Source organism: Oncorhynchus gorbuscha, linkage group LG12 (genome assembly GCF_021184085.1).
Source record: "Oncorhynchus gorbuscha isolate QuinsamMale2020 ecotype Even-year linkage group LG12, OgorEven_v1.0, whole genome shotgun sequence".
Classification (NCBI taxonomy): domain Eukaryota; kingdom Metazoa; phylum Chordata; class Actinopteri; order Salmoniformes; family Salmonidae; genus Oncorhynchus; species Oncorhynchus gorbuscha.
Genome location: NC_060184.1, coordinates 40,044,726 through 40,066,687, shown reverse-complemented (window position 1 = coordinate 40,066,687; position 21,962 = coordinate 40,044,726). Strand labels below are relative to the sequence as shown.

Sequence of the window (21,962 nt, the reverse complement as noted above, 5' to 3'; positions counted from 1 at the left end):
CGAGTGTGATGCGCACAGGAACAACTGTCGCCATCACACTGAGGGAGTTCTATTAATGCCGCAGGTTAAGCTGGTAAGTGTTGATTGCATTAGTTTTGGAACCGGGCTTGCCTCCCGGGAGTGAGCCAGGTGCCCGGTTTTGGCCGAGAATAAAGTCAGCTCAAAACAAAAGTGACGTAGGCTAAGCATGTGGAGTAATGAGTAGGATTCTGTGTTTTTACAGGAAAAAGGGATTGCTTTTGATGAAAACTCGTTTGAATCTTCAAACATGTATTTTGTGGAAAAGGGCATTTGTATGTTTCTGAACGATGCATCTAGCTGCCTTGTCGACAGCATGACTGAGTTGTGCAGATTTCTGTTTACTTGAGAAGGGCTCTCCTCCCTCACTGCTTTCGCCCTTCAAGTCACGGGCCGTAGCCCGGTGCACCGGGGGTCAGCTTAATCAAACTCCCTCAATGCGTGTGTTTGTTTCTTTGTGCTTCTGTGTACAGCCTCTCACTAATCCTGCAACCAATTCCATCCAATTCCATCTGGGACCATCTAAATATAGACTGCTTAGAGTCCAACCAACAATGTGTAGGTTGTGGCTGTATTTATCATTGTTTATGTAACTACTGTTGGGAAGCTGGAAGAATCTACAGGTCAGTTCAGAGTCTAGTTTTCGTTTACATTTGATTGATTTGTCATCTGATGTGAATTCAACGTGAAATCAACAAAACATTTAATTGGATTTATATTTTTAAAATTCCCTCCGCTTTCCAAGTTTATTCATCATCATCAAAGTTTAATTCTTTAGTTGAAATAACGTAAAAACAATGTTGATGCAACCAGTTTTTGTCCAGTGGGTAGCTGCTACTTTCCCAATAATTCAACATAGGCCTGGTTCTGTGGGCAACACAAAACCCTTAGATTATACTTCTTTACAGTCACCACCAGAGAGCAGAGTAGCACAGTTCCACTTCACTGTGCAACCTGGAGAGAAATGTCCCTGAACATGATTTGTAATTTCTCCTTTTCTAGATACAGAATTCCAACCTTGCCTAGTGACCAATCACAGGACATCAATAAGTTCATCAACCATTAATGTAGCATACAATATACTGACATGCTCTAATGTTTAGTTCCCTGAACACAAATAGAAATGCAACATGCCACAATTTCATGGAATTCAGTCAATTGAAGTAAATTATTTAGGCTGTAATTTATGGATGGACTATGGATTTCACATGATTGGGAATACAGATATGCATATGTTGGTCACAGATACCTTAAAAAGAAAAGTAGGGCCGTAGATCAGAAAACCAGTCCGTATCTGGTGTGACTGGGGTTTTGCAAAATTTCAGGAACTTTCAACAAATTCCTTGGTTTTGCAGAAATCCTGTTTGGAGGATTCCAGATTTCCTGCTTATTCCTTCCTGATTCCAGGTTTCCTGCTTATTCCTTCCTAATTACAGGTTTCTTGCTTATTCCTTCCGGATTCCAGATTTCCTGCTTATTCCTTCCGGATTCCAGATTTCCTGCTTATTCCTTCCTGATTACAGATTTCCTGCTTATTCCTTCCTGATTACAGATTTCCTGCTTATTCCTTCCGGATTCCAGATTTCCTGCTTATTCCTTCCTGATTACAGATTTCCTGCTTATTCCTTCCTGATTCCAGATTTCCTGCTTATTCCTTCCGGATTCCAAATTTCCTGCTTATTCCTTCCTGATTACAGATTTCCTGCTTATTCCTTCCGGATTCCAAATTTCCTGCTTATTCCTTCCTGATTACAGGGTTCCTGATTATTCCTTCCTGATTACAGGTTTCCTGCTTATTCCTTTCTGATTCCAGATTTCCTGCTTATTCCTTCCTGATTCTATATTTCCTGCTTATTCCTTCCTGATTACAGATTTCCTGCTTATTCCTTCCTGATTACAGATTTCCTGCTTATTCCTTCCTGATTACAGATTTCCTGCTTATTCCTTCCTGATTCCAGGAATCCTCCAACTGGGACTTTGGGGAAAATTGGAATTTTGCAACCCTAGGTGTGACCACCATTTGACTCATGCAGTGCAACACATCTCTTTCGCATAGAGTTGATCAGGCTGTTGATTGTGGCCTGTGGAATGTTGTCCCAGTCCTCTTCAATGGCTGTGCGAAGAAGCTGGATATTGGCAGGAACTGGAACACGTGGTCGTACACGTTGATCCAGAGCTTCCCTAACATGCTCAGTGGGTGACATTTCTTGTGAGTATGCAGGGCCATGGAAGAACTGAGACATTTTCAGCTCCCAGGAATTTCGTACAGATCCTTGCGACATGGGGCTGTGCTTTGTCATGTTGAAACATGAGGTGATGGATGGCACGGATGAATGGCACGACAATGGGCCTCAGGATCTCCACGGTACCTCTGTGCGTTCATACTGCCATCGATAAAATGGAATTGTGTTCATTGTCCATAGCTTATGCCTGCCCATACCATAACCCCACCACCACTATGGGGATCTCTGTCCACAACGTTGACATCAGTTGACCACTGAAGTCGATTACAACTGCAGTCAAATCAAGACTCTGGTGAGGACGATGAGCGCGCTGATGAGCTTCCCTGAGATGGTTTCTGACAGTTTGTGCAGAAATTATTTGGTTGTGCAAACCAAAGGTTTCATCAGACGTCCGGGTGGCTGGTCTCAGACAATCCCACAGGTGAAGAAGCCAGATGTGGAGGTCCTGGGCTGGCGTGGTTACATGTAGTCTGTGGTTGTGCGCCGGTTGAATGTACTGCCAAATTCTCTAATTGGAGGCGGTTTATGGTAGAGAAATTAACATTAAATTCTCTGGCAACAGCTCTGGTAGACATTCCTGCAGTCAGCATGCCATCTGTGGAATTGATTTTGTGTGACAAAGCTGCACATTTTAGAGTGGCCTTTTATTGTCCCCAGCACAAGGTGCACCTGTGTAATGATCATGCTGTTTAAACAGCTTCTTGATATGCCACACCTACTCAGGTGGATGGATTATCTTGGCAAAGGTGAAATGTTGGAATGTAAACAAATGTGTGCACACAATTTGAGAGAAATATGCTTTTTTTGCATATGGAACATTTCTGGGATCATTATTTCAGCTCATTAAACATGGGACCAACACTTTACATGTTGCGTTTATATTTTTGTTCACTCTATTTTATTCAGATCCCCTTTAGCCGTTGCTGAATCAGCAGCTACTCTTCCAGGGGTCCACACAAAACAAAGAACATGACAAAATACAGAACATCAATAGACAAGAACATGGACTGAACTACACCAATGTAAAAGAACAACAAATGTTGACAATGGAAAAAAGCTAATTGCTAGATAAAGAAATGATGGTCATAAAATAATGCTGCGGCAAATGATTGAGAGGCTATCAGCATTCCCTATCAATAATATATTTGTGTACATATAATCTGGACAGGCATCCTGTATCTGCAGCCTATACCACAGCAGCTGTCTCCCTTTCACTTATGTGATGGACGTAACCTTAATCAGGATTACCCTGCACAAACATGACAGGTGCAACAACAACACACACACACACACACACACACACACACACACACACACACACACACACACACACACACACACACACACACACACACACACACACACACACACACACACACACACACACACACACACACACACACACACACCACACACCCTACACACCCTACACACACACCCACACACACACACACACACACACACACACACACACACACACACACACACACACACACACACACACACACACACACACACACACACACACACACACACACACACACACACACACACACCAGATGCTGTTTACCTTAAACAACATCACTTTAATGTTTACATATCCTACATCACTCATCTCATATGTATATACTGCTCTATACCATCTACTGCGTCTTGCCTATGTCACGCGACCATCGCTCATCCATATATTTATATGTACATATTCTTATTCATCCCTTTACATTTGTGTGTATAAGGTAGTTGTTGTGAATTTGTTAGATGTTACTGCATTGTCGGAACTAGAAGCACAAGCATTTCGCTACACTCGCATTAACATCTGCTAACCAGGTGTATGTGACCAATAAGATTTGATTTGGTTTGAAATTTGATTTATTGGAGGGACAAATTAGATGTGAAGTGCTTTCCTGTAGTGGGATTCAATGACAGAAGGAGGTCAGTCCGAGGAGCGAGGAAAGGTCAGGTGGCCTATCAAAAACATTGAAAATACATTGCCACGGCAAAATTGACAGAACATATATTTTGGGCAATATGGGCCCTCTTGTGAGAGTAGAGAACTACCAGGAAATGTTTTAGTGAAGAGCTTCTCACATGATTGTTTAGTTGTTTTTCTAATGTCTTCAAGTTTGAGAGGAGGTGGTGAAGAAATGAAAGTCCAAATCCTTTCTGTCTTCTTTCTCACACAAGAGAGCGTTGCGATCTTTTCATATTCCATTCATATCTGATAATGCGGTTAAAATGATTGTTTTGTTGAGGTAACAATGTAAAAAAAAAGCACACTTTTCTAAAGATCCTTTCAAATGGCGCTGCCTGGCAGAAGCAGCTTAATATCACGCATCTCCTGTCTGTCAGTTAATGGGCACAGCGGCCATGGTTGTAATGTTATTCAGGGATAAATAGTTTCTGTCCTTCTGGTCCTTTTCTGCTCTCAGATCCCAACAAAATAAGCTCAGCACCATAAGCCTTTAAATCTATATCTGTTGGATTATCCAGCAGGGGGCTTCCGACAAATTTAGCAAATTTACCTCAGTAATTGTGCCTTCGGTCTGTGCTGCGGGACTCTGGGAAGAGAGAACATTTTATAAATGTGTAATATGTCTGTTTGACAGGCTGAGAGAATTCACTGCTCTGTCTTTGTTGGGTATAACTGTCTCCTGAGAGAGAGGGTATATGAGAACAGGTTTGTGTGACAGACTATAGTTTTAATAACTATAGTTTTAACTATGCTTTGTGGGAAGTAACTATTTTTGCAGGGGAACGAATAATTACTTTGGAGGTGACTACAACTATGTGAATACAGATCCCAAAAAAGGACTTTTAAAAAACTATTTGAATAAAGATCTCTGGAAGTCACTACTTTTCTGAAACTATCGGATTGGCTGCCTTCAACTAATGGCAGGGCTAGGGCTGTTGCGTTGACCGTATTACCTCCACACAGGCAGACAAGAGTCACGACTGCAGTCAAATTCCACGTGACCATTGAGTCAAGTCAATCTCATTTTATGCACTCTGGACATGCATTCAATACCCAACTTGCTAATGGCCATCAGGTCGCTAATGGCCTGGTACTCAGGGCCCTATTGTCCCTTTAACCACTCTGACATCAATGCAAATGCAATGGAAAATCACATCAAACACATCTCATCAAAACAGTATTGTGCTTTTAAAACTCACTGCACTGTGATTGATTCACTTGAAGAAAGAAGTACAACAGGTTGAAACTGAGTGGAAAACATGGTCGTTGTGCATGTTGTTTCAAGCCAAACAGCACTTTCTATGGTGATTAATTCAAAACATCCATAAGCATATTAGAGTTAATGCATATCCATAGGCCTATATTAGAGCCCAAGCCCCCCCCCCCCCCCAAAATGGATTTTAAATAATGACTGTGTCATTAGAGCCTACAATACATAGCCTAACAGCATATCACGCATGGCAGAATTTTTTATTTTTTTTAAAACATAGATGTAAAATGTCTTTGGTACATACAGTAATTGGTCAAGCCTATATAAATTCTAGTAATCACCTTTAAGTGTGGGCTGTATTACTATGCATACTGGTTGGAATGGTTGCCTTATGCTTCTCTTCCAACATGTTATCCATTCATCTAGGATGCTCTTGGTTCATTGATTATACAGGGCAGCTTTTGAGTTAGCCTACAATTATAGTGAATTTGTATTAGATTTTGAATAGGTCATAATAATAATAGCAATAATAGTAATAGGTCATTTTTTATATTTTCATAATGATTAGGCTGACACATTACCTTTAGCTATAGAATGTCTCACCACCGTGCAAACAGATTTCACTTTGTTTCCCAAATGAAGCACTGGGTAGCTACAGCAACAGGGTTGGAGAGCCCATGGCATACAGAGATGGGGCGGAATATCACATGTCGCCCAGCGAGAGGCTGCATGCTGCTCAAACAGTGTTTGATGCGTGGAGTGAAACAAGCCCAGACATTTCTATATGCAATCACATGTGAAAGGAGAGTTTTGATGGTTCCCACTAAAAAAGGATCCCAGCTGCTACTATATATATTTCTCAGCTATTATTAAGCACATGCTCTGCCATAAACTGGGAGTAGCCTACCTCGCATGATTGAAAAACGAACCGCGGGCGAGTGGCTTCCATTCACTATTCCAGTGTGTAGGGATGACATGCATTTTTCCTCTGCCCCTGTTCCTGTCCATGTGATCACGGGCCATTCTAAATTGAAACATAGTTTACATATTAGTAAAGACAATATTACATTGAGAATAGTCTGATGGGTGAACATATGATCACTTCGTGCGAGAACAGCCTGTGTAGCCTGAGGCAAGGAACAGAGTGCAAGCTTTTTATTGTGACTTTTTCCCAATCATCAAATATCCTATAGTCGCATCAAGCAGCCCATATATGTTTTGATTTCTTAGACATTCTAAGGGTTGTGTCATTCACAACTAAAGTTGCCAAATAACTCTAAATTTAGCCAAAAATACCTGTTTCAAATGATCCCTTTTTCCACTCAACATAGCCACTTCATATGCACACTTTGTCACGACTTCCACCGAAGTCGGTTCCTCTCCGTGTTCGGGCGGTGTTCGGCGATCGACGTCACCGGCTTTCTCGCCATCGCCGCTCCATTTTTCATATGTCCATTTGTCTTGTCTGGTTTTCATACACACCTGGTTTTCATTTCCCCAATCAATATAATTGTATTTAACCCTCTGTTTCCCATCATGTTTTGTGTGTAATTGTTTTCATGTCAAGCGATGTTCTTTAGCGCTTTATTTTATTGTTCCGTGTTTTTGAGCGCGTTTGTTTAGTTGTGCTCCCGGTTTGGAACTTTCAGAAAGTGCGCTTTATTTGTCATACTCTGCTCTCCTGCACCGGACTTCGCCTTTATACACACCTTGACACAGTTGCTCCGGAATTGGAAAAATATTCTTTCAATTTTATTCTGCTAAATTCAATTATATTCTTATTACTATAAAATACAATAAAACATAACACGGGACTTATAAGCATATCTTGTCAGCTAAATTAACTAGCCTACAGCCTATGGCACGGAGCAAAGCCAGATAACATACCGTAGGGTAGGCCAACTCATATTATGTTCTTCTGAAATACATTTTTTCATATCATAATGTTTCTTTAGACCTGCGTAAAATAAATAATGGATTTATTGTGATGGTATGGATGTTCCAAAGGCGTGCATCAGTGGCTTGTATGTGTGGAGGCCTGGAGATGCTTAACCTGTTTATGTTAATTAATGGTCAATTACCGTGAGACCAGCAGTCATTTGCATGACAATAACCGTCTGACAAAATGTCATGATCACCACAGCCAAAGGCAGGGCTGTATTTGGGACTGCATGTTGAAGATAGAAATAGAACAGGGGCCACACACTCACCTATACTATTCCAATCTAACTGACAGTCATATTGGATCTACACAACACATTTCTATGTGAACATTTTGTAAATATCCATTCTCCTGAATGTCCATTGCCCCAGGTGTACATCAAGTCAAACCAATTAACCAATGATATTTTGTGCAGATAAATATATAGAGGTTGTGACACTCCTACTGTAGGACTCTTTCAACATGCCACTGAAACGGTTGAAAAATGCAATTCATGAAAATACTGCAGAGTAATTCAAAGCCATTTGCAAACATTTCAAACAGCAGTTGGATGCTCAGCAAAAAACAATCTCAAACCTATTTGTCCATCTGGGGGGGGAGGGGGTTTCAAACACACTATACCAAGGGATAGTTTACTCAGAATACAAAACAAACATCATTTTAGATCTGCCTTGGCTGTTGTTGATTCACAAAGGCGGTTTTGAAATATTTGGTTTCCTTTGGACACAAAGGCCATATTGTGTTACTGTCAGCATTCTAAGTAACACTTAATATTAAACAGTTTTTGTGCCTGTGTAACAATAATTACAAAGTTACTACACATGTATAAGAACTTGAAGTCAAGTGTTGCTGCATTACCTTATGTCTCACTCATTTATGAAAATATACTTGTTACTCATTATGAAGCTGCAAAAGTGATCTACTGTGATTCTATGTCCTTTGTGTATTTAATTCTAGGCTATAGGCCATATTAAGATTCATATCTAATTGCCATTCAACCCATACGCTAATGATCATATATTTAGACTAATTCAACTAAATCTTGTGGTTTTGAAATACATTTTTATTTATTTTCAAATAACTTGCATATATTCAAATATTATTTGGTTTTCTGAAAGGTAACGTGCATTCTGAACATATTCAGACCCTTTGACTTTTTCCCACATTTTGTTACGTTACAGCCTTATTCTAAAATAAATTAAATAAAAACATTTCCTTAGAAATCTAGACAAAATACCCCATAATGATGAAGTGAAAACAGGATTTTAGACATTTTTGCAAATGTATTATAAATAAAAAACAGAAATACCTTATTTACATAAGTATTCCGCTTGGAGTTTGCCAAAAGGCACCTAAAATAATCAAGATTCCCTGGTCTGATGAAACCAAGATTGAACTCTTTGGCCTGAATGCCAAAAGTCACGTCTGAAGGAAACCTGGCACCATCACTACGGTGAAGCATGATGGGGCAGTATCATGCTGTGGGGATGTTTTTCAAAGGCAGGGACTGGGAGACTAGTCAGGACAGAGGGAAAGATGAACAGAGCAAAGTACAGAGATCCTTGATGAAAACCTGCTCCAGAGCATTCAGGACCTCTGACTGGGGCGAAGGTTCACCTTCCAACAGGACAACGACCATAAGCACACAGCCAAGACAATGCAGAAATGGCTTCAGGACAAGTCTCTGAATGTTGTTTAGTGGCCCAGCCTGAGCCCAGATTTGAACACGATCTAACATCTCTGGAGAGCCATGAAAATAGCTGTGCAGCGAAGCTCCCCATCCAACCTGACAAAGCTTGAGAGGATCTGCAGAGTAGAATGGGAGAAACTCCCCAAATACAGGTGTGCTAAGCTTATAGTGTCATACCCAAGAAGACTCAAGGCTGAAATTGCTGCCAAAGCTGCTTCAACAAAGTACTGAGTAAAAGTGTCTGAATACTTATGTAAATGTAATATTTCAATAGTTTTTTTTTAAATTGCAAAAATGTCAAAAAAACTGTTTTTGCTTTTTTTTTACCTTTATTTTACTAGGCAAGTCAGTTAAGAAAAAATTCTTATTTTCAATGATGGCCTAGGAACAGTGGGTTAACTGCCTGTTCAGGGGCAGAATGACAGATTTGTACCTTGTCAGCTCGGGGATTTGAACTTGCAACCTTTCGGTTACTAGTCCAACGCTCTAACCACTAGGCTACCCTGCCGCCCCATGGCTTTGCCATTATTTTGTGCAGATTGATGAGGGGGGAAAAATATTTAATACATTTTAGAATAAGGCTGTAACGTAACAATATGGAAAAAGTGAAGGGGTCTGAATACTTTCCGAATCCACTGTAGTTGCCTAATAGTTGAAACTCTATATAAACTATATTGGACTACATTGAGTATTTGAAAAGTGTTGGTATTTTCAAATAAACTACAAAATACTACTATTTTCTGCTCAAGTCTATTGTGTGTGGACAGATGGATACTATCTGCATTAGCAGAGTATCTGAAGTCAACTAGCCTAATGTATAGTCTAACAGGTGGAAAGTCTCAACATTGTTTGTGGTCAAATACACTACCCTTAATTGGGGTAATACTATATCTGTTAATTTAACACTGTGAGCTCAGCACTTAAGTATTGAGACATTCTGTAATGTGTTTAGGTGCTCTTCACCCAAAGATGTCTAATGTGTTCATACTGTAATGTACTCCAGGAAAACGCAGTGGTTACATCACTGTGGCCTGAGCTAATGTTTAGACAGGACGCAATCCCCGATACAAAGCACTTTGTAATAACCATCAGAGTGGCTTGAGTAACAATATACAGAGGCATAATGTCACAAAGATACAATTTCTATGATGTGCTAAGAGAAGAATCAAACCCAATGTGCAGTTCACAATTTATTTACTGAATAAATTTGGACAAAACACCAAAATCTATTACATTTTACAATCAGAACATCCGAGGCAGAATTCCCACCATGCACCACTCCCCTCCAAAACAAAAAGACTCCTTGAACATTAGCACCAAATCAGCACTAAACGCAAATATGGGCGGCTCATTCTACGAAACAAAAATAAAATCAATAGTCAGTTTTTAAAAGCGACTCAAAATAGCAAATTTCTGATAAAATGTTCACTTGTGTTTTTACTTTTGTAAAAACAAGCTTGTTTTTGTTTGACCCTGCTAGGCAGGCGATAGCATTCATAGGGCACATGCCGAGGACGAGTTAATAAAAACACAAATTCAAGTAACATTGAGATACGACAAAACATGTCCACTGGTACCCATTCAGAACAGGACAGTTTCACAGGACCTACGCAGGCAGAAGGACATCAACATGGGCTCTACTGCAGACCATGTTACTGTGATGGTATCTTTTAATAATTGGTTTCAAGTTCAAAATAAAATATATTAAGGGTGACTGAAGTCGGCATGGGTGGGGGGGGGCACAGAAATACTGGCACAAGAGTTGAATTGTTTTTTCTAAAAACTTCGGACAGCCTTTTTCCCATCGCACCTGTCCTGTGTCCAAAATATTGCCTACAAATACATACATGTAAAAGGAATCTCTGAAAAAGAAAAACCCTGCAATGTTTTTTTAAATATATATATATATATTTATATGTATATAGTTGATGTTACAATTTAAATAAAACGTAACGTTATCCGTTCCTACAAATGAAAAGCTAAACTTAAATAGAGAAAGCGCATCTAGAGCGGTGAAAACGATCGTTCACCGAGCCTAAACAAATCAAGTGCATGATGCAACTGGTGAAGGCTTTAACGAGAGAGAGAGGTTACAAATGAAGGTTAAGGAGAAGATATGAAAGCAGCAGTAACAACTGAATGGAATAGCTTAACACAACAAGGTGATATCAAACTTAAAACCTAGCCTTATTAATTCATGATAAATGAATGGTGGTGGAACATATATATATATATATTTTTTAAAGAAATGCACACAATAAGTGGGGAAGAGGAATAAGGCTACACAGAAAAAGATGATGAAGCACACAGGTTTCTGAAGACGGGTACGTACAATAATTGAGTAACTATCCGTCTTCTATGTCAGTAAGAGCTTTATAACCTAGGGTCAATGGTCATGTTAGGTAATGAGAGACAAACAATGAGTGAGCAACCAAAAATGAGGTCATCTGTCCTGATGATTGTTCGAAACAGAGTAGGTAGAAGTTGGCCCTAATCACTGGTCCAGTTTCAGATATTGTTTTAATCTTCCTAATAATGGTTTAGGATTGAGGGTTGGGTTATCTGATCTTAGATCTGTGGTTTAGTGGGCAATTTATACCTGGTCATGTGAAAACTCAGAGGAGTGTAGTAGCAGTTTGACTGACTGACATGTGTCTTGTTCTCCTTGGCTGAGGTCTTGTGTCCCTTCGTGCTTGCTGTAGCGTCACAACATGTCGTATGTATCTACTTTTAAAAGCACCACGAAAAGAAAAAAAATATTATGTTTGCTACATTGTTTGCGACTTGCATGTCTAGTGGCGGCAACTCCTCTTAACAGAAGTCCCGCCCCCGTGATGTTTGTGAGCCATTCACCACCTGGCTCCGCCTCGAGGTTGGTTTTCCATGGAATGGAAAGAATAAAAGATGGAAACACCTTTTCTGTGAGTGACAATGTTTCACCTGCTAAACAACTAATCTACCGTTAGGCTCTTTCTGAGCGTGTCGCATTTGTTCCGCGTTGTGGGGTAGTCCTCCCTTTGTGCTTCCTGTTTCCTGTCTGCTCAGCTGAAGAACTGATCCAGCTCCTCCTCCATGTTCACCTCGGGGACAGTCTGCTCCTGCTCCCTCTCCCCTCTCCCCTGGACCACAGCGCCACCTGCTGCCCCGGAGGATAAGAACCAGGGGTGCTCCAGGATCTCCCGGGATGTGAGGCGCTCTGCGGGCTCCCGGCGGAGGATACTCCGGATCAGACACTTGGCCTTGGGCGTCAGGGTCTCTGGGATGCTGAAGTGGCCCCGGCGGATCTTACTGAACAGGGAGCCGGGTTCTACGTCGTGGAAGGGGTAGCGGCCCACCAGGATGGTGTAGAGCATGACGCCCAGGGACCAGACGTCGGCCGCCTTGCCCGAGTAGCTGCCGCTGGCGTTGAGGATCTCGGGGCTGACGTAGGCGGGGCAGCCATGTTTGTCTGACAGAGAGTCGTCATGGCCCTCCAGGATGTAGGTGTCTTCTAGGCTCTCCAGCTTCACAAGGCTCCTGGAGGGAGACAAGAACAGACAACAAACAAATATGAATGCCCAGAGTCCTCATTCCACAGGAGGATGAACACAAAATACATTCTGATAAGAATCATATCTGACCTTTTATATAACCGATGGTCATTGACACATTTTCTCATTTAAATGTAATTGGTCCATAAAATCAAAAGTACATTGTGAGTATAGTAATGCCTCTGTTCTTGATCACTGTAGGCAGTTGCCCTCCTCTAGTGGGATCGCAATGTAATTCACTGTGATGGACATCACCGATCCATAGCTTTGGACATTAAATTACATGGAGCACATAATGCCTGGGGCTTACATCTGACATTTCCATTCACAGAGATAAGAGCAGCGCAACCAGCCAGCCAGCATGCATCAGCCTATTTATAGCCCAGCTGATTCAATAGACCTCTCCAGTCCAAGAACCGCCATTATGGATGACTTCAGTTCAGAGGCCTTGAGCAAGCATGTGGTAAGAAGAGTTTGAAAACGGGAATCAACCCTCAAAAGTGTTATCATCCTAAAAAAAAACAGAACCATTAAGCCTCGTCTCTTTTCAAAGCAGACCCTCTCACAGCCATGGTTCTCTGAGATCATAATGAAGGGTTGTTCAGAGGCATCATGACTGATGAGGACTCTGGAGCGGTTCACGGTCTACAGACCCTGTACGGGACACTTGTGAGGCTCCACCTAAAGTGGCTCCATCTGTTTGCGTGGAAGTGGGCTCTGAGAGACGCACACGCACATATTCAGGGATAACTGAACACTTCCATCCATTGTAGCCCTTTCCTGCAGTTAAATGACCTTTTATTAATATTTCTCATAATTAATAAACATTTTGGACAATGTGGTACTTTTTTCACCACCATAACCACGCGTGTACTTTGGTTTCAAGGTAGAATTGTTTAGGACTACCAAGAAACCCGGTGCGACCCTGATTTAGCCCACTGCAGTAAAAGGTTCATTAAGGAGAAGAGCAGAGCTGCAGCAGTGGCTAATGCATATTCCGAAAATATCTTCCACTCACATGCACAAGTGCTCAAACACACACCTCCACTGATTTGGGCTTAGGCTTGACTTTGTGTTAATTGTGGGATTTTGTACCGTCCTCTTCACTTGTTTCCGATTTCTTTTGTTCCAGGAGCTTGAGTTCAGGTAGTTGAGAGTATGCAATCAGTGCGTTACCTCAATGGGTCCAATAATAACCTTTATAAGCAGCCCATTTGTAAATGTCACTGACAGAGCTACCTGCAACATACCTACCAGCAAACATAAAGAGGTTGACATATGCCTTACTACTGCTTACATAGCATCTCATGTTTAACATCCCCATAAAGATGTTAAAAATACATTCAAACACGTTGCTGGGTTAAGAGGTCACTGTCTGGTACAGTAAGGGACAGTGCTTGTAGGTTGGGTTCTAGACATCCCCTGGCTGATGCTGAATCCCAGCAAGTATGGCCTATAACCATTCCTGGGGGACAGTGAGGGGTGAATTCAACCATGATGATATAAGCAGGTTTCCCAGTCTGTCACCACACACTGCAAATACTGTGGCCATATCAACTTACTGGGACACCTATCTCTCTCTCTCTCTCTCCCTTCTCTGGCCAGCCACTAAAGCTCTGGGACTTGGCTTTTGGCCAGGGTGAGTCTGAAGTGGCGCCCTCTCCGGTCTCCTCATCTCCTTTCCTTCATCTGCACTAATTTGAAAGAGTTGGATAGGCGAAAGCAGATTCCCAGTAGCCTACCACTGTACTGCTTAGATTTTCTTTCTATTGTTTTCATCTCGTGCTAGCTTGTGTTTTACCACCAGTCCAGATATAGGAGAGGATACAAGGACAGGAGTAGAGGAAGGAAGCCACTTGGAATTAGATGCACCCCCAGTCCCCACCCCAGTGTCTCTCTTCACCCCCTTGAACCACGCTCTGCCGCCATCAATCATTCAGTGGAGGGTTTCACATCCCACCCTGTCACGTGGTTGGTCCTGTCATGGCAGCCAAGGTCGTGAAGACTGCTATTAAATGAGTGTGGCTCAGCTTCCCTTTTCAATGAGCAGAGCCAGAGGGTGACGCAGCCACATATTCACATAGATAAAAGGGCCTCTACTCCACTGTCAGGTTGGAGCAGAATGAGGTCCTGAACAGATCTAGGATCAGCTTACACTTTGCCCAATGTAACCTCAACCATTGGAGGAGAAAACCCAAAGCTGACTTGAGTTCAGTGTGTGTCTGGGCTGGGGCATTCAGATAGAGGGCATCCAGTCAGTGCCAGGAACAACACATGCTTGCCTCGACAGTCAGTTAAAAAAGTAGCATTAGAATATGTTTTTATCACTGTTCTCCTGGATCACTATAGTGATAAATGTGGACAGCCCACCACCAGGGGTCAGTATATACTACAGCCTGCACTAGCTGCTGTCCATGTAGAACCGATTCATTACTCTGTGCCACAGCCTTACATGGTAAATCCCAATGTAATTGAACATCTGTCAGACAAAGGAACTCCTGGCATCTCTGCTTCACTGTTAACCAGTTTAATAACAGCAGTTCAGCTAGCTGGCCAGGGGTCTAGACTGTATCCAGTCTCCCTGCTTGTCCCCAAACCACATACATACATGTGTACTCCTAGTTATATTACGTACCTCCAATATGGCGACCTCTGATCTAAAGAGAAACTGCTCAACTCCATTATTATGTCAAAATTACATTGTTACTGTAGTAATCACAGTGTTAATGCACAGTGGAACTTCATGTAAAGAGTTACCGTAGGGTTATTTACATTCACGTCGATTTACATAGAGCCCCCCTCCCCTTGCCCATCCACCACCCCTCCCCACCCCGTCCACTTCCTCACCTGTCCTCGTTCCGGAAGACAAACTTCCTCAGCTTGAGGTCCCGGAGGACCACGCCGTTGTCATGGCAATGCGCCACAGCCGAGGCTATCTGACGGAAGAGTCTGGCGGCCTCGTCCTCGCGCAGCTTCTTGCAGGTGCGGACGAAGGAGTGCATGTCTCCGTGGCTCCTCTCGAAGAATACGTAGGCCCGCTTCTCCCCCAGCAGGACCTCCACCACCTGGTTGATGTGCTCATGTCTGCCCAGGGCGAAGTAGGCCGCCAGGGACTCCTGGTAGCGGCCTATCTCAAACACCTGGAGAGGGGGAGGGAGCAGGGAGATGGGGTGGGCGGGGAGAAAGAGGGGGAAGGAGTTTAGTACCCAATGGAGATGACAGTCATTGCTCAGCACATTGTGTAGACTAGAACAGATGTGATTGTCTATCATCGTGTAGAATAGAGAACCGGGTAAGCTCTGTATTTCTCCAATGTTTCACCTTAATGAATATGCCTATGCCCCCAGGACTCCAGAACCTTCAGACCAAGGTTCATTCCATGGGGTGTAACATTTAGATTGCTGCTGCAGATAGAGAGGTAAAGACATAGAACTACAGGGTAACCGTTCCATATTCTGCATGCACACATTTATATCTGAATGGGAACATTCTGTAACATTGTCGCTGTCGCCCTCCTTGCATATGCTTCAGGCACCCCGGTTTCCATAGTAACCCTTCTCCCCTCTGTTCTCCACCTCGACTTTCAGCAAGTGCAGCCCAGGTGAACGAGCCCCTCGACTCCGAGTCGATAAATGGTTAGAAAACAGTAGGCTCTGGCTCACCCTGCAGTGTGTGTGTGCTTCTCAAGGTCTACAATTGTAGCTGGGTTCTACTAATACGCCGAGGCAGTAAACTGTCAATTCTGAGATTACAAATTGATCTTTGATGTTGCTTGGCAACATTCAGTAAAAATGGAGGTCAGATGTATAAATACAGCTCGCTGGCAGTGGCAGTTACAGTGCCAAAGGCCATACTTATCATTCTAGGACTGTGCTCCGATGGGGCCTGTGCGCTTTTAGCCTAAGTATTTTGTCTATTAATCAGGTCAGGTTTATGACCCTGTTTAGGGTTAATCATTTGAATGTACCCAAGGGTGCATGTATCCAATGCGCCAATAATCATAATATACAGTTAAGTCAATAATGTACTGTACAGTGGTGGAAACAGTGGAACCTCATGTAAAGAGTTACCGTAAGGTTATTCATATTGATTTACAGTTAAGTCAATAATGTACTGTACAGAGGTGGAAACAGTGGAACCTCATGTAAAGAGTTACCGTAAGGTTATTCATATTGATTTACAGTTAAGTCAATAATGTACTGTACAGTGGTGGAAACAGTGGAACCTCATGTAAAGAGTTACCGTAAGGTTATTCATATTGATTTACAGTTAAGTCAATAATGTACTTTACAGTGGTGGAAACAGTGGAACCTCATGTAAAGAGTTACCGTAAGGTTATTCATATTGATTTACAGTTAAGTCAATAATGTACTGTACAGAGGTGGAAACAGTGGAACCTCATGTAAAGAGTTACCGTAAGGTTATTCATATTGATTTACAGTTAAGTCAATAATGTACTGTACAGTGGTGGAAACAGTGGAACCTCATGTAAAGAGTTACCGTAAGGTTATTCATATTGATTTACAGTTAAGTCAATAATGTACTGTACAGAGGTGGAAACAGTGGAACCTCATGTAAAGAGTTACCGTAAGGTTATTCATATTGATTTACAGTTAAGTCAATAATGTACTGTACAGTGGTGGAAACAGTGGAACCTCATGTAAAGAGTTACCGTAAGGTTATTCATATTGATTTACAGTTAAGTCAATAATGTACTGTACAGAGGTGGAAACAGTGGAACCTCATGTAAAGAGTTACCGTAAGGTTATTCATATTGATTTACAGTTAAGTCAATAATGTACTTTACAGTGGTGGAAACAGTGGAACCTCATGTAAAGAGTTACCGTAAGGTTATTCATATTGATTTACAGTTAAGTCAATAATGTACTGTACAGTGGTGGAAACAGTGGAACCTCATGTAAAGAGTTACCGTAAGGTTATTCATATTGATTTACAGTTAAGTCAATAATGTACTGTACAGAGGTGGAAACAGTGGAACCTCATGTAAAGAGTTACCGTAAGGTTATTCATATTGATTTACAGTTAAGTCAATAATGTACTGTACAGAGGTGGAAACAGTGGAACCTCATGTAAAGAGTTACCGTAAGGTTATTCATATTGATTTACAGTTAAGTCAATAATGTACTGTACAGAGGTGGAAACAGTGGAACCTCATGTAAAGAGTTACCGTAAGGTTATTCATATTGATTTACAGTTAAGTCAATAATGTACTGTACAGTGGTGGAAACAGTGGAACCTCATGTAAAGAGTTACCGTAAGGTTATTCATATTGATTTACAGTTAAGTCAATAATGTACTGTACAGTGGTGGAAACAGTGGAACCTCATGTAAAGAGTTACCGTAAGGTTATTCATATTGATTTACAGTTAAGTCAATAATGTACTGTACAGAGGTGGAAACAGTGGAACCTCATGTAAAGAGTTACCGTAAGGTTATTCATATTGATTTACAGTTAAGTCAATAATGTACTGTACAGTGGTGGAAACAAAGGCCAAAAGGTTGCCCTATGCACAAATTGAAGTCCTATCCGACAAGTCGACCACATATCGGATCTTTCAGACCCTCTGGTGATGTGTGTCCTATGAGGAAAAACAACAAGTTGGAAATGTAACGAAAATGAAATGTATTATATTCATATTGCACTAGAAGAACTGAAACAATATTATATTATACCCCCATTTGCCATGGGAAATTGTGGGTCATTTTGGTAGTAATGAAAAGCGGAACACGTGTGCTATGTGCCAACCTGGTCTCAGAGCATTTCATATTATTATGTAAGTAAATAAGTACCTCCATTTTAGTATGATACTGTATGTTCCGTTTCGTATGGTATGTGTTCATTTGTGGATGTCCATCAACCATTTTCTATGCTGTTATGAATTACAATTCCTATTATATGTTACGAATTTGCAAAACGCACAATATGTTAAGAATTTGCAAAACTCATGATATGTACAAATTATAGCTAGGTGGCTAACAATAGCATTAGGGTTAGCTAACAGGGTTAAGGTTAGGGTTAGCTACATGCTAAGTAGTTGCAAAGTAGTTGCTAATTATTATTATTATTTAACCTTGATTTAACTAGGCAAGTCAGTTATGAACAAATTTTTATTTAAAATGACGGCCTAAGCCGGCCAAGCCCTAACCCGGACGACGACACTGGACCAATTGTGCGCGTGCCCTATGGGACTGCCCGGAATCAAACCAGCATCTGTAGTGATGCAGTGCATTAGACCGCTGCACCACTTAGGAGCCCCGAGGACAAAAATGCTAAAGTTGTCACTGATGAGATTCAAACTTGCAACCTTTAGATGGCTAGACATTTGCGTAATATGCCCAACCAACTGTAGGTTTTGCCATAAGTAACCATCTGTCTTATGTAACCATACCACATGAAACATTTGTTACACATTTCTGTTTCCCAGATTTTAATTTACTATATTACGTCTAGTCTATGAGACCAGGCTGCATGCGCAGGAGAATGGGGAAAACCTCATTTTCATTTTTTAACAATGAGGAACAAAGGACTGGGTAGTGCTACACGGGCTATTAGTTTGTGAGAGCAGTTACTAACTCCTTTGTCGACGTTACATCATTGCAACCGGACCCACATAGCTCTCGAGACACGCGCGAGCTGAGCTGCCTGCATTGCACTCCATTCACTTTTCTGTATTTCCAATTCATGCATAAAATATCAGGAGACAAATTTCGTGCCAACACCGGGTATTTATCTATACAGTGCATTGCTTAGTTGTGCATGCCCTATTGGACAGTCCGTGGGTAATTTGCATTAAAAAAGGCAACCAGCTAGGCCTGCCCTTCAGCTATAAACATGTAACTACTGTATATTTATATATCTAAAATAGATGTCTGCATTGTGAGCAAGTTCAGGTTTATTATAGTGCTATAATTCTATTCTACATTCAACTTGCATATGACCCTGGTGGATTGACCAAATATGGTGTTTTGTGGTTAGGCTAATGTGATCTCCTCGAGATGATTGGAATTTGCATGACGTTTGCTACAATATAGGCCCATATCTGCTGCAATCTCTCGATGACTAACGCGACCGCCCATCAACCCAAGGGCCCATACAAGTCTTATAGCTCGAATACCCACCTTACATACAAGCTCTTCACCGGTGTGCAGGTGGGCGGCTCTGAAAACGTGGTCCCCCTCCAATGGCTCGAGGAGCAGGTAGTTCCCGATGCAGGAGATACAGTGGGAGGAATCCGGTGTTTCGGGGGGGCTAGGGGATCCTAGGTTAGGACTGAAACTCTGGCTGGATTCTGTAGTCCTCAAGCAAGATAACTCCTCGAATTCGGTTGCTTTGTGCCGTGATCTCCCATAACGCGAGATGTTGATGGGATTTGATCTCTGTATGTTCATCAGGATTCCCTGAAATACTTCCAAACTATCGGGGGTCTTCTTCTCTTCGAAGGCAGGGATGTAAACTTGAATCAATAGATTGGTTGTTGTGGCCCAATACTTTGTAGCTGCCGTTTAAAAAATGTCAATCTAGATTATATGTTATGCTACCTTTGCAAGGGCACCTATTACACTGTAATACGTAGGCTAGGCTATGTCAAGCTATATATGTACAGCTGGAGGGCTCATATGCAATACATGCAAAGAAAAGGGCAATTCGAAGATAATTTTTGCAATATGTGGTCTTTATCTACCCAGCTGTAGGACTAAAACAAAATCCTAGTTCACTGCCCCATAACGCACGGCAGCCCTTTGCAGAAGAGGACGAACGCTTTCAGAGTGCGAGAGACAGCAACGCCGATTTGCTACAAACGAAACACTCAAATCCTACCGAATGTCAGCTTTGTAATGACGATTGGACTGCTAGATTGAATATTTAGCATAAAGCTATCCCGCAGATTAATTGAATTGCATGACACGTTTCAGAAAATAGAAACAATGTATCCGTCTAATAGCTTGCAGACTGAGACCATACAAAGTAACCGCGGTTAAAATCGCACCGACGTTGCTAGCTACCGTAGGCTATATATAAAATCAACATGAATTATTGATAGCGAAAGCAATGCTATTGCTTCATAGCTACCAGGCCAGTGTCAGATGGGCCTTGTTCGTTCCACAAATGCAGCGAGCTTCGGGGATTGCCATCGACCAAATATGGAGAGAAAACCATCCAGAATTCGTAGCCCTTTGTTGTGTTCGGAAGTGGATGTCCTTTGCGACGAATTTTAAAAACCGAAGGAACTGTCGTCGACTGTTTCAGCTGCTGGAATTAAGGGATGGCCGACTTTCCCAGGCCTTTCCCTTGATTCAGCAAGACATCCTTTCCGGCGGTGGTGTGTACTTACGTGGCTGGGGAAATCTAGTCCATTCAATGCGAGGTCAGCCGCGCAACACACACCGTGCCTCAGTGCAGGAGCCGACAGCCTGGCGGATAGGCTTCCACACACACTCTTTCGCTCACACACATACACGCAGACCTGCCTCCGACCCGCCTCCCTTACGTCACATACACACACACATACAGAGAGGAACCCCATTGGTTTTCCTGCCGATCTTGACACAATGTCTACAGTAATATGCAGCAGTCATGTGAGCTGCATGTACACCCCAGGAATCTAAATGTAGCCTACCCACGGCATGGGAGTGTGGTAAGGCAGGCTACTGTAGCCTACCCACGGCATGGGAGTGTGGAAAGGCAGGCTACTGTAGCCTACCTTATATGCTGCATATGCATTTCCCTCTACAAATGCCTTCCATAGAAATACACTATATATACAAAAGTATGTTGACACCCCTTCAAATTAGTGGATTCGGCTAGTTCAGCCACACACGTCACTGACAGGGGTATAAAATCGAGCACACAGCCATGAGATCTCCATAGACAAACATTGGCAGTAGAATGGCCTTTACGGAAGAGCGCAGTGACTTTCAACGTTGCACCATCATAGGATGCTACCTTTCCAACAAGTCAGTGTGTAAAATGTCTGGCCTGCTAGAGCTGCCACAGTCGACTGTAAGTGATGTTATTGTGAAGTGGAAACATCTAGGAGCAACAATGGCTCAGCCACAAAGTGGTAGGCCACACAAGAACTGGACCGCCGAGTGCTGAAGCGCGTAGAGTATAAAAATGATCTGTCCTCGGTTACAACACTCACTACCGAGTTCCAAACTGTCTCTGGAAACAAACGTCAGCCCAATAACTGTTCATCAGGAGCTTCATAAAATGGGTTTCTACGGCCGAGCAGCCGCACACAAGCCTAAGATCACCATGCGCAATGCCAAGCGTCGGCTGGAGTGATGAATCACGCTTCACCATCTGGCAGTCCGTCGAATGAACCTGGGTTTGAC

At 42.2% G+C, this 21,962-nt stretch overlaps 1 protein-coding gene across 2 annotated transcripts; it reads right to left on the bottom strand.

Annotated features, from left to right (window-relative positions):
- Positions 1-10,252: 10,252 nt before the first annotated feature.
- On the bottom strand, positions 10,253-21,068 carry trib2 (tribbles pseudokinase 2). 2 transcript variants are annotated; one of them, XM_046292103.1, is made up of 3 exons: positions 19,746-21,068; positions 15,453-15,745; positions 10,253-12,591 (listed from the first exon to the last, which is right to left on the bottom strand). In XM_046292103.1, exons 1-3 carry the CDS (start codon positions 20,013-20,015, stop codon positions 12,117-12,119), a joined length of 1,038 nt encoding a protein of 345 aa, XP_046148059.1. In that variant the 5' UTR covers positions 20,016-21,068; the 3' UTR covers positions 10,253-12,116. The 2 variants fall into 2 exon arrangements, with proteins under 2 accessions (XP_046148059.1, XP_046148060.1); XM_046292104.1 differs by having other exon boundaries at positions 20,960-21,063.
- Positions 21,069-21,962: the final 894 nt, after the last annotated feature.